The sequence below is a fragment of the Pistacia vera genome, unplaced genomic scaffold (assembly GCF_008641045.1).
Source record: "Pistacia vera cultivar Batoury unplaced genomic scaffold, PisVer_v2 Contig898, whole genome shotgun sequence".
Lineage (NCBI taxonomy): Eukaryota > Viridiplantae > Streptophyta > Magnoliopsida > Sapindales > Anacardiaceae > Pistacia > Pistacia vera.
The window spans coordinates 93,435-109,631 of record NW_022196776.1 but is presented as its reverse complement, the minus strand read 5'-3'; the positions used below and the strand labels follow the sequence as shown (position 1 = coordinate 109,631).

At 36.5% G+C, this 16,197-nt stretch overlaps 3 protein-coding genes across 4 annotated transcripts; 1 reads left to right on the top strand and 2 right to left on the bottom strand.

The window, feature by feature from the left end:
• Positions 1-25: 25 nt before the first annotated feature.
• LOC116119633 (pentatricopeptide repeat-containing protein At3g56550) lies at positions 26-2,691 on the bottom strand. The gene is made up of 2 exons (XM_031405576.1): positions 2,637-2,691; positions 26-2,187 (listed from the first exon to the last, which is right to left on the bottom strand). The coding sequence occupies exons 1-2, from the start codon at positions 2,689-2,691 to the stop codon at positions 431-433; spliced, it is 1,812 nt and encodes a 603-aa protein (XP_031261436.1). The 3' UTR covers positions 26-430.
• Positions 2,692-3,344: 653 nt separating this feature from the next.
• Positions 3,345-8,771, bottom strand: LOC116119658 (flap endonuclease 1). 2 transcript variants are annotated; one of them, XM_031405605.1, is made up of 18 exons: positions 8,680-8,771; positions 8,463-8,579; positions 8,238-8,296; positions 8,051-8,110; positions 7,867-7,920; positions 7,720-7,768; positions 7,252-7,299; positions 7,024-7,089; positions 6,798-6,848; positions 6,434-6,553; positions 6,274-6,358; positions 6,090-6,171; positions 5,216-5,330; positions 5,060-5,116; positions 4,893-4,939; positions 4,758-4,812; positions 4,257-4,436; positions 3,345-3,825 (listed from the first exon to the last, which is right to left on the bottom strand). In XM_031405605.1, the coding sequence occupies exons 1-17, from the start codon at positions 8,689-8,691 to the stop codon at positions 4,263-4,265; spliced, it is 1,251 nt and encodes a 416-aa protein (XP_031261465.1). In that variant the 5' UTR covers positions 8,692-8,771; the 3' UTR covers positions 3,345-3,825; positions 4,257-4,262. The 2 variants fall into 2 exon arrangements, with proteins under 2 accessions (XP_031261465.1, XP_031261466.1); XM_031405606.1 differs by lacking the exon at positions 4,257-4,436 and having other exon boundaries at positions 3,350-3,825.
• Positions 8,772-11,041: 2,270 nt separating this feature from the next.
• On the top strand, positions 11,042-13,786 carry LOC116119669 (protein NRT1/ PTR FAMILY 4.6-like). The gene is made up of 6 exons (XM_031405618.1): positions 11,042-11,133; positions 11,217-11,289; positions 11,383-11,600; positions 11,687-12,109; positions 12,195-12,319; positions 12,773-13,786. The coding sequence occupies exons 1-6, from the start codon at positions 11,131-11,133 to the stop codon at positions 13,734-13,736; spliced, it is 1,806 nt and encodes a 601-aa protein (XP_031261478.1). The 5' UTR covers positions 11,042-11,130; the 3' UTR covers positions 13,737-13,786.
• Positions 13,787-16,197: the final 2,411 nt, after the last annotated feature.

Below are 16,197 nucleotides of genomic sequence, written 5' to 3'. Positions count from 1 at the left end.
TGTAAAGAATAGCAAACATTCACAGAATCTAATAGATGTAATTTTATCATGCTAATAAATTACATTCATCAAAGTTACAACATAAAGCTCTTCCGTTAAGATTTATATTGTTTAGAGACTATTTCTAGTGTTAGATTAGAAGCAACAGATTCACACGTAATCCCCTGCGCTTGATGCCCCAAGCTGAACCAGATTTCTCATTAAGATTAGATGTTCCAATCACAGTGGTTGTCGTCTCTTTCCCAGTATCGGGAACTAGAACCATTGATGGTGGGCGGCAAGTCTGGAGTGTGCCCCTGTTCTTCTTCCGAGTCTAGCAGTTGTTGCAACGAGGGCAAGTGAATTTAATCGAGGAGCTGAATATCCTGAGCTTCATATGCTGAGGCACATCTTGAATAATTTCCAAGGAAGATGTCACTATTGTTCATTTTCACCAATAGTCTCCACATGAACAAAGTCCATCCCTAAAGTGATGATACCGTACTCTGTCTCTAACAATTATATGTCGTTTGAATGCTTTTGATACAAACTTTGTAAATAAATGGCAATCTCTGCATACTCTCAGATTCTTGACTATTCGGAGGTCTGTCCCTTCTGGAGTACTTGCCAACCCAAAAGCGATTGCTAGTCTCTCACTATGATATGCGCTCGATGATTCCAAGCAATCTTCAGAGGAAGATCCAGGCAAGGCAAAAAGAGATTTCTCTTCCACATAACCAACAGAGCGGGCTCGAAGGATTACTTCCTCCAATTTTAGATAAATCATTTCTGTATCTGGATGTGACTTGTCATCCACAACAAATCTATGCATTTTTTCACCAACTTCAATCCAGCTCCAACCAGGGGTGGTCTTGATTCCCTTACTTTTCATTAATTTCCTCATCCGTGCAACTCCTTCTGGGTCTTTGGAAGCAGCATATATCGTCGCAAGGAGCACATAATCCCCTGCGCTTGATGCCCCAAGTTGAACCAGATTCCTCATTGCAATTTCTCCCATTTCAACATTTCTATGTATCTTGCAAGAGCCAAGCAAGGTTCGCCACAAAACTGGACAATCCTTAGAAGGAGAACTACTAATAACTTCAAGTGCCTTTTCAAGCATCCCGGCTCGTCCATACAGATCCACCATGCATCCATAGTGCTTAATTCCAGGCTTCAAATTGAACTTAGAGATCATCATCTGAAAATACTCAACACCCTCTTCAACCAACCCTTGGTGATTACAACCACACAATAAACCAAGAAATGTAATGGAATTGGGCTGAAACCCTGCCATTAACATCTGCCTAAAGAAATCAATAGCTGTGTCACCACGACCATGCACACCATACCCAAAAACAATCGAGTTCCAAGTAAGCACATCCCTCTTCTTCATCCGATTAAACACACAAAGAGCAGAATCCAAATCTCCACATTTTGCGTACATATCAATAAGAGCATTCCCAACAAAAACATTCCCCAAAACCCCCATCTCAGAAGCAATTCTATGCAAATAAACTCCCATGTTAAACGCACCCACATGAGCACAAGACGAAAGCAAGCCAACAAGTGTGAAACCATCAAGACCCACCTTCTCATTTCTCATCCTCTCATAAACCCCCAACGCTTCGACATGAAAACCCCCTTGAGAGTAGCAAGAAATCATGCAATTCCAAGAAACCAAATCTCTTTCAGACATTTTATCAAAAACCAACCCAGCAGTTTCAATCAATCCATTAGCAGCATAACACCTGATAACACCGGTGCAAACAACAACACATGTCTCAAACCCACATTTTATCACAGAGCCATGAAGCTCTTGGCACTTATTTAGAGCCTTAACTCGCTCACATGCCTTAAGCGTGAAGGAGAAAGTGAAGGTATCAGGGCGGGAAAGAGAGACCAAAAGCATATAATTGTAATAAAAAATAGCTTGAAGAGGAGAAGGGCTCTGAGCAAATCCTCTAATGAGTGAATTCCAAGCTTGGGTTTGTGGGTTTTGGATTTGGTTGAAGAGGAGTTGAGCGTGTGAAAGGGAACCTGCTACTGAAGTAGCACAAAAGTAGAGAAGTTTGTTGGAGATGGCGGGATGGTGTTGAAGACCGTTAATGATGACATGTGCATGGATTTTTTTAAGCCTTTGAAGGCTGTTGCATCCTTGTAAAAGGGTTAAAATTGTATTGGATTTCGACATTTTGAGTTGGGCAGCTAGTTAGGTCTACTATTTGGTGGGAAATGACTTGAAAGTTCAATGGTTTCTACACATTAAAGATGGTAAGAAAGATGAATCTCAAGACCCAAAAAAGTTCGGTAAATCCAGTTAGTTTACATATGTTAGTAAACATCTATGAGATTTTCATCTTTATCCTTATCCCAAGTGGAATTTGTCAATGAATAGTTAGTTGATTCTGAAGTGAGGAGCTCTGTTTCAAAAACCGGACTGGACCGGCCGGTCCAACCGGTTGGATCGGGACTCGGGGCCTTCTCCGGGTCGGGTCACTCTTTTTAACTATTTGAAGTTTAAAATATAACAAATACACCACCTTCAGTCCCTAAAGGTTTCAATTCTAGCAAACACACCCTCTGGCCAAATGCAAATTGGCAATGACCTCCCCTTTTCCGGTGACCTTCCACCTTCACTTATTGTCGAAAACCACCTTCTGAGTTCTGACTTTCTTCGGCGCTGTCACACTTCATCTCTAGCGGCCGCATTACGTTTCATCGTCCACCTTCGCTGCGAGATTTTTCTTCCATTTCCCGGGGTCGATCGACCTTATCCGGCATCGACAGGCTTCCTCAACCACCGATCTACCTTCTCCCAAGCTCCCTTGCCGTCGTTCACGAAGATCCAGTCATCTCACCAAAAAAAGCCACCGCAACCAGTGACTTCCACCACCGATCTACCATTTTCTGGCGATGCCTCTACTTGCTAGATACCGATTCGCCCTCCCCATCATCCGATCTACCCTCCCTGGTGTGTCGCCATTGCTCTCCCAATCGATGGCTGATTTGCATTTGGCCAGGGTTGTGTTTGCTAGATTTCAAACCTATAGGGCCTGATGGTAATTTTCAGGGGTGTTTTTGTTAGATTTTAAACCTGTCAAACCATCGGTTCAATCGACGGTCCAACCGGTTGGACCGGTTGAACCGTGACCCGGCCGTCAGAGCGGGTTACCCTCCGGTCCGATTTTTAAAACAATGGTGAGGAGGGACTTATCTTGTGTTTAAAGATTTGGTTCTTTATCCTCTTCAAAATTGTCAATAAATATTTGATTCTGAAATCGGTTAAAGAATTTACTCTTACATCATATGAAAAAATGTTGATTTCTCACATGGTTACTTTCTTGATTTGAAGCATGCAGGCATTAATGAATTGATTGCATTGAGAAAAGAAATGACCCCAGGAAGATTCAAGTGATAATGACAGTATGGTACAATTCTTCCAATACAGGTCATTTTATCACATTGAATCCAAAGGTACAAAGCAAATAATCAAGTAATTTTCATATTGAAGCTTGGCTTTTGCTTCAATACTATGGTAGAAATTTCGACTAAAAAGGAAAGTCAAGGCACAAAGTAGCAGTATATCAGAAGCAGCGATTGGTATTCAGATTACATCTATAAACAACGTTCTCAAGTCTGCCTTAGAATTTTTCTACTCTTAACACAAAACCAATACATCGACTTAAATTTTTCTTCCAGCATAACTGCAAGAAACCGATGCATTTAGCTCCCGCTAACTACATTTATGTTATACACAACAATCAACTATTTCTTCTTCCTACCACCTCCACCAGCCTTCGACTTTTTGTTAGCCGTTTCCTTAGGATTGTTCCCTGGTGTTTCCTGCCATCAAGATGAGAAAACAAAATTAATTGGTTACATGTAATCCTCACCTTCTTCACTTGATTTATAGGTACAGATTGACACATTGTATCAGTTGATTACAGTCAACCATCAGGGGAATATTTGAAGTTTAAATTAACCACATACAAATGTATTTATTTACAAATATCACTCTAAATAGTCAATTAACAAGAGATCTAGGATGTCAAACCTCAATTACAAGTTATGAAATGATGGAATAAGAAAACTGAAAGCAGAAAAAACCAAGTAGTTCCTTTATACAATATGCCACCAAAATAGAGGTTACAACTAACAAGAGCAGCAGTATGATTTACTTTTCCCATAATACCATAGCAATTATAAAATAATTTTGATTTCGGCAAATGAATAAAGTGTAACAGGTATAGTGCAGATACGATGAGGAGGTTCACCAAGCTTCATGCACTGAAGCATACACCTCTGGATAATGGAGGGGAGTGCTTCAAGCCCAGAGCTAGAGATGGCAACCTTAGGCTGCCAGTGAAGTTGGGCATGGAAGAGTTACAAGCTTGCAGAGAGAACATCCTAGGCTTGAATGCCTGTTTTGGGGATTGAAGCACACATTTCGGTTCCTGTCATCCAGGGTACCAAGAAATTATGGAACCAAATCAGGTCTAGACATAGACTTCCCAACAGCGAAGAACAAGCTTGGGAGAAGGGTAATCTTTCTACCATTTTGTCATCAATTTAGAGAAAAGGAGATCTTATACGTATAGGTATTTAATTTGCATGAGAATTCAAATCAAGAGGCACTGGAACAAAATTTATAGTTAATGATTAAGATTAGCAGACAACTATTTTATATGAATCATCACAAGTTTATCTTCAACTAACCCCAAAATGCATTACACAGAAAAAATCAGCAGTCACTTCTTAATGCTAATGAAGCATACCTTCCGTTTAACGGGCCCAGATGTGTTAGAGACTGGTTTAAAAAATGATTCCAGCCTGTAAAATGAAAACAAACAAGGAATAGTCAGCAAAAGAGAAACCACTATTTCAAATTTATTTACTGAAGCATTACTTACCGGCCCTGTGCTGACTTGTTCTTGGCTGCCTTAATTTTTTCTATGGCCTAGTAGACATAAAAGTAATTCAAAAATTAATTTAACATCTTATTTTTTGACATGCTAAATAAACATAACCTCATTGAAATTACAGGTGAGATCTTTGCCATAACACTTAGAAGACAGACCTTTGTCACTCTATCACTGTTGAACCCATTTTCATTCACCAGAAAGGTAATCAATCCCTGAGAAATAGTAAATATAATGCAACAACATTAAAATACTAAAAATTCAAAAAGAAAGCATAATCCAACACATATATTCTAATTTAGGCTATGATTCACCTCTTCATCTGGAGAAGTCCACTTAAGATCAAGTTGCTCTTCGTCAGTGAAGACTTCTGGTTCCTTAAACAGCCGTCGAGCCTCTTGATATGGCCAATCTTCTGGTATTTGGTATCTGGATAAAATAATAATATAAATGAATGTGAAGCAAAAACAAAGCATAATAGTTGTTCACCCACCAAATAAATGAGTATATGCACAGACTGATCAATCTGCATACTCTAGAAATTTAAAACACCTTATGAGTTAATAATCTACTATTACACTAAATAGAATCTTCTTCTTCTTCTTCTTCTTCTTCTTCTTCTTTTATGATTTTTTTTTTTTTTTTTCTTTTTCAGATAGGAATTTAGAATTGGTACTAGTAATATGAAAAAAGAAGAATACACAGTTTAATAAAACGTGAACTCCTAAAATTACATCCTTCAAGATGGAAAGGATAGAGAAAGTATACACAAGATATTGCAGTAATAATGTGTACTAATCAAGGCCATTGTATAATTCCCACAATTGGAAATTACAGAAAAACAACAGCAATGGAAGAATGCATGGAAACTATTCAAACTAGTCACTTGGCTTGCAAAGCACCAAAGCGATCCAGTCTCGTAATCTATATGATAATCTAAACACGAATGAGAAAGAATGAGTTCTCCAACAACACAACAGCATCTTTCACCTTTTCCGAGAATCTGATCAGCAAGGTAAAACAATCAAACTTCCAACTTATAACTTGAAACAATGTGATCGTGCTTTAAAAAATCATTTCACACTTTCTAAAGAAGAGGAAATGAATTTCAACCATGTAATTACTTTCTAAAGAAGAGGAAATGAATTTCAACCATGTAATTACTTTCAAGCTGAAAGAAGTACTTACCTATCTTTATTTATATTCTCCAGTATGTTCTCTATCGAGCCATGTTGACGGATGAGCTTTAGAGCTGTCAGCCCACCAATACCTGTAGCAGACATTTATTGTGACAAAAAATATAAGATTGAATTATTGAACCTTTAGCCAATCATTGTCTTGGAAAACAAACAGCACTTTAAATCCCAAGTACCTCGAATGCTATCACAATAATCACAACCAGAAAGGATGCACAAATCAATAAATTGGTCCATGGTAAGATTCAGTTCCTCTAAAATCTGAAAGAAAATAAATCATTAGAACAGTCATGTAATCACTCAAGTAACCACATCACTGTTCAATGTTCAATGCACCTTTGCAACTTCAAACTCCATGACAGGAATTTTTCTTGAGCTAGGATCCATCAAATGGCGAAGAAATCTAGGAGCACCAAATGTTAGAGAATCCATATCTTCAGAAGCGACAGCATAAACCTGAAATATACCAAATTTTAGATAAAATAATTAACAATATCTACAATAGACAGTAATGCTGTCATTCAAAGATTTTTGCAGAGGATCATATATGTATGAGAAACTGATATACTGTAAAATGATACAGAGAATAAATTACACACATTTTACACGCCATAGAAAGCTCAATAAAACCATTTCATTTCAATGAATTATGCACACTTATCCAAATAAAATAACTAATTGTCAAAAGTGAGATACATGCCTTGTCTGATTTACAAAGTGCAGCACATTGGGCCTCTGCTTCAGAAGGAGCCTACAAAAAGAAAGAGAAGTCCCAAGATCAAAACCATTTTACTTCATAATTGGCTAAAAAACAAGTTATTCATATATAAATCAAGAAAAGATATACCAATAAAAGTGGAAGAATAAACACATCTTCTCATACATAACAAACTCTCGCAAGCAACAAATTACATATCTAAACTCACCTCAATTACAGGCACTCCCATTAGTCTTAGAAGTCTTTTGCAGTCTTCATTGTGCTGCTTTGTCACCTGCAATAATAGAGAGCATATGGCCTCAAAATCTAGCACAAGTGAACACATTCCTTTCTATCCAGACCTAGACCATTTGTCCATTTCTAATATAACAGAGAATAGACTATAAACTGATAATCATAAATTACCAGAAGCAAGACATATGAGCTAAGGACCCACCTTCACAGTCCGTTTACTGAATTTTTCAATGTCTTCTTTATTGCCAACCTGCAATGAGGGAACAGTAAAAGTTGTATAATTTATGAGTTGTAAGGCACTTCTATCAAAAATTTGGCATACACAACACTCATGATCACCCATGCCAAAACTCCTACAAACACTCAAAAGGGAATATATATTCATTTTCCTAAAACATGGATGAGATATTGAGGTGTTATACAAACTTTCTTATGACAGCATATATGTTTTTCATTATAAATGTACAAACTTTTATAGTCATTCCCTCGTGGCTTCATATATGAGAGCTACTTGTAGGAATCCTCATCTCTGTATTGAAACAATGCACACAAGTTGTTTCCAGAAATCATAGTGTGATATATTTCTTGTTTTTTCCAAATAATGAAATGAAAAATAGAAAAATAACTAACAGAACAATCACAAGAAAATCAGAACAGAATATTCATGTACCTCCACGGCTTCAGCCAAATCCTCAGTGGCATCTGCCCTCTTTGAGAAACTGCATCACAAGCACAGTATGATAAGTACCATTAATGATGACACATAACCTTGAAAAATTCTATTCATATTGTAGCCAAAAAATGACAAAGGTTGTACCGCTTTGCCAGCTCTTGCTTTTTCAAATCTGGAGGCTTCCCATCAAAAACATAGCTGATTACATAAACTAAATAGATGAGCCAAAGCACAAACGTAACCAAATAAAATTCACAGAATGTAAGAGAGTGCTATCTGTAAGATTTATATTTGAAAGAGAAAAAAACAGAGGCAAGAAACACATTACACTGGCTTCATTCCAGATTCAAGAAGCCTAATTGTACGAGTAAACATGCCTTGTAAATGACTACAAAATAAAACCCAACGAAACTCAAAGTCAATATTTACGAACCAAATTAGAAAACTTAACAATTAAAAACAAGTAACTATAACTTGTACTTGAATTAAATAGTTGCGAATTTTCTAATAGTTACCTAGTAACTTCACCAGCCTCATTAGTTAAAGTTTCAGTCCCAGTTCTTCCCACCACAATCTGCACATTGTTAAACACGCAAATGCACACAAACCCACACGCAAATTAGCTCCAAATAGATAAAATTGGGTTCTTTTCTTCAAAATTATAAAAAAAAAAAGTTCTGGGTTTAATAGTAACTAGGGTTTATCAAAAAATTTAAAAAGAAAGACGAAAAAGTACGTACGAGGAACTGGTAGATGCTCATGCTGGCATCAATGGCAATCTTGCGACCAAAATAGCTCTCAAATTTCTGTTCTTTCATGGCTTTTGGTGCATTGTCAGCTAAAAGTTTTGTTAAACCCTAAAATACACAACACAAAAGAATTCATCTCAAATCACCAAAAATTACGAGAACAATGGCGAAATAAAAAGATGAAATTTCAAAGTAAAACTCAACAAACCTTGATACCCATTTGATTAATTCAACAAAATCTGCCTCTAATTTGCGGTTTAGGTTAAGAAGAGGTACACTCCTTTATCTTCAGCTTTCCCGCCTACTCTTCCTCAGTTCCTTGTTTATATATATATATACTGTTAATCGGACACGTGTGCCTATTTTATTTTTATTTTTAAATTTATTATTATTATTATTATTATATGAATACGTTATCCCCTAATTTAGTAATTTTATTAGGGGTATTATTAACTAAGATTTAAAATAAATTTTATTTTACAACTGACTGAAAAGCGTTTATATGGACCTTTAAATGAAGATTAAAGTATTTTTTCTTTTTATATGATATGATTCTATAAAGAATATTGATCTTTGATGTTGATCGGAATGGGATAAGTTCAAATTTTGAGCATAAGATTATCCGTCCAAGTTAATAATTTTATACATTACTTATATGTATGAGGGGTGATATTGACATTTGATATCAATTGAAATGGTATAAGGTCAACCCTTAAACCAAAATTCATGTAATTTTAGAGCAATACCCACTTCCAACTAAATCTAACAAACTTTTTCTTACAATCCTGATAGTTCGCAATGGATTATATCGGTCCAATAACGGGTCCCATCTTTATTAGTAATTTTACGGAGCAAATGATTCCAATTGAGATCAAATGTCAATGTTACCCCTAGTATCATGGCTTGTAAAATACAATTACTTTGTATTTTCATCGAAGGGCTGATTTAAGAACCAATCATTTGAGCATTGCTTGTTCATTGACTTTGCGTCTATGTATTGTAAGGGTGTTTCAAGGTTGGGAGCCTCTTCAGAATCCATCCCTTGTATATTGGAGATTGCAGCAATGTGGAAGAATCTGTTGCAGAGGATACTCATTCTATATTGTTCCAAAATTGCAACTTCTCCATTTAAGAATTCTGGATTGACCCTGCCAAGCAGAAGCTTGATCACTCAATTCCAATTCATCTTTATGGTTGATCTGATGGAGAGGTTTTTCTTGGCCAAGTGGTGAAGGTTTTGTATCTTGGCTTGGAAAGGAAAGGACTTCCTCTCCAGGAACTTCAAATGGTGTATGTATGCACAAAAGAAGAAGGGATGGACTGCGGTAACACTCGACACATCGCTGAGGATGCATCATAATTCACTTGGAAGGAGATACTGAGTTCAATTTTGTCTCTACTTTTTCATTTTCTGTCTTCTCTACTGTTGTTCATAGTTGTAAAAGACAATATAAAATGTATTAGTTTGTTAAATGAAATACAGCATAACTTTACTATTGCAGAATACACCTTTGTGATCACATATTCAATCCCATGAAAATACTGATTAGGCACGCTCAAGCCTACTGGTTTATAAGAGTCAGACTCACCTCAAATTCTGTCATAGTATCAGAGTTAGACCCAATTGAGCTGAGTGCTTGACCAACAGGTAAGGAGTTAGAGTCAGCAACTAGCTCCATCAACAGACATAACCCAACATGTGGGCTTGATTGTGAGGGGAGTGTTGGAGTCTCATACTAACTAGGTATGCTCAAACCTATTGGTTTATAAGAGAGGATAATCCTCTCATTCAACAAGAACTTATTGGATGAAGAGTCAAGCTCACCTCAAATTCTATCAGTTTCTAGGGCGACTGATTCCGGTTCAATTGTTTCAATTGCAGCAACTTTCAAGAAGTCACAAGGTATAGAACAGGAGAAGTCGTGAGCTGAAGGCAAAGGCCTATAAATATGCAGTAATTGAGGAGGTGTATGAAGGAACGCATTACTCTATTTCTTACTGTCCAACTTCTGTCACCGCGACGATACAACATATGTTTTAAACTCAGTTTTAGTCTTGCTGTATCTTTGTAAATTCATCTATAAACATGAGCTAACTGCTTAGCTAGTAGCTAGCTAGATTCTGAAATATTCCACCTGTTAACAATATGTTTTTGCTTTTAATGTAATATAAAGTTAAACTAAATGAAGGGAAGGGAATCAGGCTACAGCAAATCAAAGAGTACATTAATTGTTGCATCTGTTTAACATAAAGTGAGAATCACAAAGATAAATTCTTTGATCCCATTAGATTAATGTTTAATTTATAAACAACACCTAGAGTAAGCTGATTATTTAATTACTTCCTGGAGTAATGCTTACATAAGTGGACAAGGACTTAGCCAGCATAAACCAATTATCATATATTGAGTAGGGCTCTTGAAAGCTGCTTGCGATAACACCAAGTGAGCCTTGCTTCATCCGTTTATCAAACAAGATAAAAATACACACTTCCCACCTCTAGATTTTTTAAAAGTTTATGCTCATATACACGTTATAAACTATGCTCTCTTTTGAGTTATAAATGTCCCACCCTCAACATTCTGCACATATTCCAGTACTTTTTCTCTCCAAAACTTGTGCCTGCTTGTTCACAAATTGTTGAAAAAAGTCTCCACAACATGGTAAGTATCATCGTTTTTCATCGGTTCTGGTATTCTCTGTTGCTTTCTCTCTTTGATATGTTACATGTTTCGGATGCCTGCAGGGGACTAATTATGGAGAAGACACATTGATCACCAAGGGAAAGGGTGGATTCAAAGCCTGCGCGTTTATTTTTGGTGAGGCAATTAGGCATGGTTACATAGCTTTGATTCCAATTATATAACTTGACATGCGAGATTCAATGTTCCTATTTGTTTCGAATTGTGTAGCCTTGACATCATTGGAGAACATGGGATTTGTAGCTAACATGATCAGCTTGGGATACTATTTCTATTCTGTGATGCACTTCAATTCAGCAGGCTCTGCCAACACTCTCACAAACTTTATGGGCTCAACTTTCTTGCTCACTCTTGTTGGTGGCTTCATTTCTGACACCTTCTTAAGCAGATTCACCACTGCTTTGATTTTCGGAACAATTGAAATTCTGGTGAGGAAGCACAAATTCCCTATCATATATTCAATATCAGAAACCTTAAAAGTAATGATTTACCGTTTGACTTTGGATTATTGTAGGCCTTGGTGATAGTAACAATTCAAGCTGCCTCAAACAGTCTGCATGCGGATGCTTGTGGCAAGACAAGTTGTGTGAAAGGCGGTGCAGCAGTAATGCTATATTTCTCTCTGTGCTTGTTAGCATTAGGTGCAGGTGGATCTAAGGGAGCTGTTCCTCCACTTGGTGCTGAGCAGTTCAATCAAAATGATCCAATAGAAGCAAAATCACTTCCCACCTATTTCAATTGGCTATTGCTCAGTAGCACAATTGGATCCACCTTTGGAGTCACTTTCATTGTGTATGTTAGCACAGAAAAAGCATGGTACAAGGGTTTTCTCATATCAACTGTTGCTACTTTTGTTGGCTTTATTGTTCTCATCATTGGGAAGCCTTTCTATCGCCTGCAACTGCCTGGTGACAGCCCCATTATAAGGGTTGCTCAGGTCCATCTCCACCTCCATGACCTTCAAATTTGCATATAAATATATGTACACATGGAGAAACTAACCATATTTGAATATGTAACAGGTTATAGTTGTGGCATTTAAAAACAAAAAGCAGTCTCTGCCGGAGAATCCTGAGGAATTGTATGAAATCAATGAGAAAGAAAGAGCTGCAACAGAGGAAAGAATCCTGCACACCAACCAGTTTAGGTACTGTTCCCTTGTTATAATTAGATTCCTAAACTAAGTCTGCAAGTCCAATAATTGCAGCCATGGAGATGAAATCCATAAGCCATGATTAGCTGTGTCTTGATCCACGAGACACGCCTCATGGAACCTGCAGAGAAGAGCTGTCCCTCTCTCAAAACGTGTGTTCCTGTACTAAACATCACTTAATTAATTCGTGGTCAACCTAGTTAAACAACTAACTAAGAGTCTTTAGGTGAATAATTGACTCCTTAATTAAATGATTAATCAGCTAACCAGTCTTAAAGATGTGACTTATAAGATAAGAAACTGGGAAGTATAACATTATTTTATCAAACTAATTAATTAATGACATAACAGTTGGACTAGTACATTAGTTTAATTCTTAACCAAGTTGACCATTGAGAAAATTTAGGACTTCTGACCTTAAATTAATATGATTCATTGAATCTGCAGATGGCTAGACAAGGCTGCAATTGTGAGCAAAGACTCGGAGCCAGCACGATGGACAGTCTGCACTGTGACTCAAGTTGAAGAAGTGAAAGTTCTGGTTAGAATGTTACCAATTTTAGGTAGTACAATCATAATGAACACTTGTTTAGCACAACTTCAGACCTTTTCAGTTCAACAAGGCTATCTCATGGACAAGCATCTGGGCAAATTCAAGGTTCCTCCTCCTTCAATTCCAGTGATTCCACTACTTTTTATGTCCGTTCTGCTTCCTGTATACGAATATGCTTTTGTCCCCTTCGCGCGCAAGATCACCAAGCATCCCTCAGGCATTACACAGCTGCAACGCGTAGGTGTGGGGCTAGTACTTTCAGCCCTTTCAATGGCAGTAGCAGCCATTGTTGAAGTTAAAAGAAGGAACCAGTTCATCAAAAACCCTTTGGAGCCTATCAGCCTGTTTTGGTTATCATTTCAATATGGGATTTTTGGGATTGCAGACATGTTTACTCTTGTGGGATTGTTGGAGTTCTTTTACAAGGAAGCTCCCATAGGAATGAGATCACTCTCCACTGCATTTACTTGGCTTTCATTCGCACTTGGCTACTTTTTGAGCAGTGCATTTGTTAGTATTATAAATGCAGTGACAAAAAGAGTGACTCCAAGCAAACAAGGATGGCTTCATGGAGAAGACATTAACAACAATAATCTCAACTTGTTTTACTGGTTCTTGGCCATTCTTAGTGTGCTAAATTTTGGACTTTATTTGGTCTCAGCCTCATGGTACAAGTACAAATCAGAAGATCATTCAGATAAAACTACTCACTCTTTATTAACAAGACCTCCAAAGGAGTTGGTTCTTACTAAACCAGAAGAAAAGAATGATGAGGATGGTGGAGAAAAGGCAAAGGGAGATCATGAAGATGCTGCTGCTGCAACAACAGAAACTGATAAAGAAAAAGCCAATAATTGATTGATGAAATTATAAGCAATTAATTTAATGTAATTTTCTTTTGTATTCTCTCCTTGTTTGTAGGTTTTTGAGTGATTATGCGTGTGTGAATTATGTTGTAAAGGTTTTGTTTACACATTGGACAAACATTTGATTGCTGAAGAGGAAAGAAAAAGTTAATAATATACTTAATAAAAATGATTTTTTAATCGTTAGTCGAATTCCCCTTGTCTGTACCAGTTATAAGTCGACTGTTCGACGCTCGGGGAAGGCCCCCGAAGGGGCCGTTCCCAGTCCCTACCCCGGCTGGCACGCGGCGACCCGCTCTCATCGTGGGAGCAGCTTGAGCAGTCCACCGACAGCCGACAGATTCGGGACTGGGACCCCTGTGCCCAACTCTCAGAGCCAATCCTTTTTCCGAAGTTACGGATCCATTTTGCCGATTTTCCTTGCCTACATTGTTCCATCGACCAGAGATTGTTCACCTTGAAGACCTAAATAACAAAATTTCTCTTATTATTAAGTTTCAAGTGTTAAAATAAGTATCGGAAAACTTCATCCAGTAATTGTTAGATTCTAACGATTTCTTAATAGCAAGCGAAATTTTGTTATTTTTAGAACTTAAAAAAAGAAAAAAAAAAGAAAAAAGAAAAAAAAAACTGTTATTTAATGTCAAGACTTGTTTATAAATCAATTGATTCCAAGAATAATGTTTTGAGTAGTTGAATATTAATTTTACAATAACAAAGTATATTATAAAAACCCTATTTCTATTGGCTCGAAAATTCATTTTTGGTATTATAAAACAAAGATAAAAGTATTAATATATAAAACAAAGGCTTAATTAGGTGGGGCCAGCACATTGATAAATTTATATTTATTTGGATATTTTTAAATAAATAGAATTGATTATTAGGAATAATTAAAATATGAAAAATAAAAATTTATTAATTTGATAGAATCTCGAGAATAACGTTATGCGATTAGTTGATTATTAAGTTTATATTAATAGAGAATATAAATAACAACTCTATTTCTATTGGCTCCAAAAGTCTTTATAATCTTTAATATAAAACAAAGATAAGACTACTAATATAGAAATGTAAAATAAAGGATTGATGCTTGATTTTGATATCAACTACTAGCATGTATAAAGTATTAAACAGATTTAGAAATCACACGTGATATAAAAATATTAAACGAAATAATGAATGAGAAACAATATATAAAATGGTTCGGATGCTCAAAAGTGAATCTTTACTGTTATTGTATTAATAAAATGGTAAAATCAAGTCACGTGCAGCGAGCTGAGTTACAATTTAGAGAGAATACAAAGAGAGAGAGAGAGAGAGAGAGAATGAGTGTAAGCTATTTTAGAGTAAGATTAGTCAATCCCGCAAATGAAAGGGAAAACCTTATTTATAGTGGAAGAGTTCAAGATAATGATTACAAATCTGCAAATGGGTAGGTGCTGTGTAAATCCTTCTTTGAGTCTCATTGGTTACCTGCCTGAGAGATATCATCAACTTGCATAGGGTTTTGACACGTGGGTGATCTCTAACCACTCGCAAGCCTGACACTCACCTACTGCACTGATAGGAACCATACCCCATGCGCAGCAAAAAACCTTCCTGAGCCCTGATTGACTTTTGCTGACGAGATTCCACGTCAGCCCTAACTTNATATTTTTAAATAAATAGAATTGATTATTAGGAATAATTAAAAATATGAAAAATAAAAATTTATTAATTTGATAGAATCTCGAGAATAACGTTATGCGATTAGTTGATTATTAAGTTTATATTAATAGAGAATATAAATAACAACTCTATTTCTATTGGCTCCAAAAGTCTTTATAATCGTTAATATAAAACAAAGATAAGACTACTAATATAGAAATGTAAAATAAAGGATTGATGCTTGATTTTGATATCAACTACTAGCATGTATAAAGTATTAAACAGATTTAGAAATCACACGTGATATAAAAATATTAAACGAAATAATGAATGAGAAACAATATATAAAATGGTTCGGATGCTCAAAAGTGAATCTTTACTGTTATTGTATTAATAAAATGGTAAAATCAAGTCACGTGCAGCGAGCTGAGTTACAATTTAGAGAGAATACAAAGAGAGAGAGAGAGAGAGAGAGAATGAGTGTAAGCTATTTTAGAGTAAGATTAGTCAATCCCGCAAATGAAAGGGAAAACCTTATTTATAGTGGAAGAGTTCAAGATAATGATTACAAATCTGCAAATGGGTAGGTGCTGTGTAAATCCTTCTTTGAGTCTCATTGGTTACCTGCCTGAGAGATATCATCAACTTGCATAGGGTTTTGACACGTGGGTGATCTCTAACCACTCGCAAGCCTGACACTCACCTACTGCACTGATAGGAACCATACCCCATGCGCAGCAAAAAACCTTCCTGAGCCCTGATTGACTTTTGCTGACGAGATTCCACGTCAGCCCTAACTTTTC

What these genes read in the sequence shown, in the direction of transcription:
- LOC116119669 (XM_031405618.1), top strand. An exon ending in AGCCTGCGCGTTTATTTTTG is followed by an intron (nt 11,290 to 11,382) that starts GTGAGGCAATTA and finishes CGAATTGTGTAG; the next exon opens with CCTTGACATCATTGGAGAAC. An exon ending in CTGCACACCAACCAGTTTAG is followed by an intron (nt 12,320 to 12,772) that starts GTACTGTTCCCT and finishes TTGAATCTGCAG; the next exon opens with ATGGCTAGACAAGGCTGCAA.
- LOC116119658 (XM_031405605.1), bottom strand. An exon ending in GAGAATATAAATAAAGATAG is followed by an intron (nt 5,331 to 6,089) that starts GTAAGTACTTCT and finishes TATTTTATCCAG; the next exon opens with ATACCAAATACCAGAAGATT. An exon ending in AACAAGTCAGCACAGGGCCG is followed by an intron (nt 4,813 to 4,892) that starts GTAAGTAATGCT and finishes TTCATTTTACAG; the next exon opens with GCTGGAATCATTTTTTAAAC.
- LOC116119633 (XM_031405576.1), bottom strand. Translation starts at nt 2,691, where the DNA reads ATGCGGCCGCTAGAGATGAAGTGTGACAGCGCCGAAGAAAGTCAGAAC. An exon ending in AGAAAGTCAGAACTCAGAAG is followed by an intron (nt 2,188 to 2,636) that starts GTGGTTTTCGAC and finishes AGACCTAACTAG; the next exon opens with CTGCCCAACTCAAAATGTCG.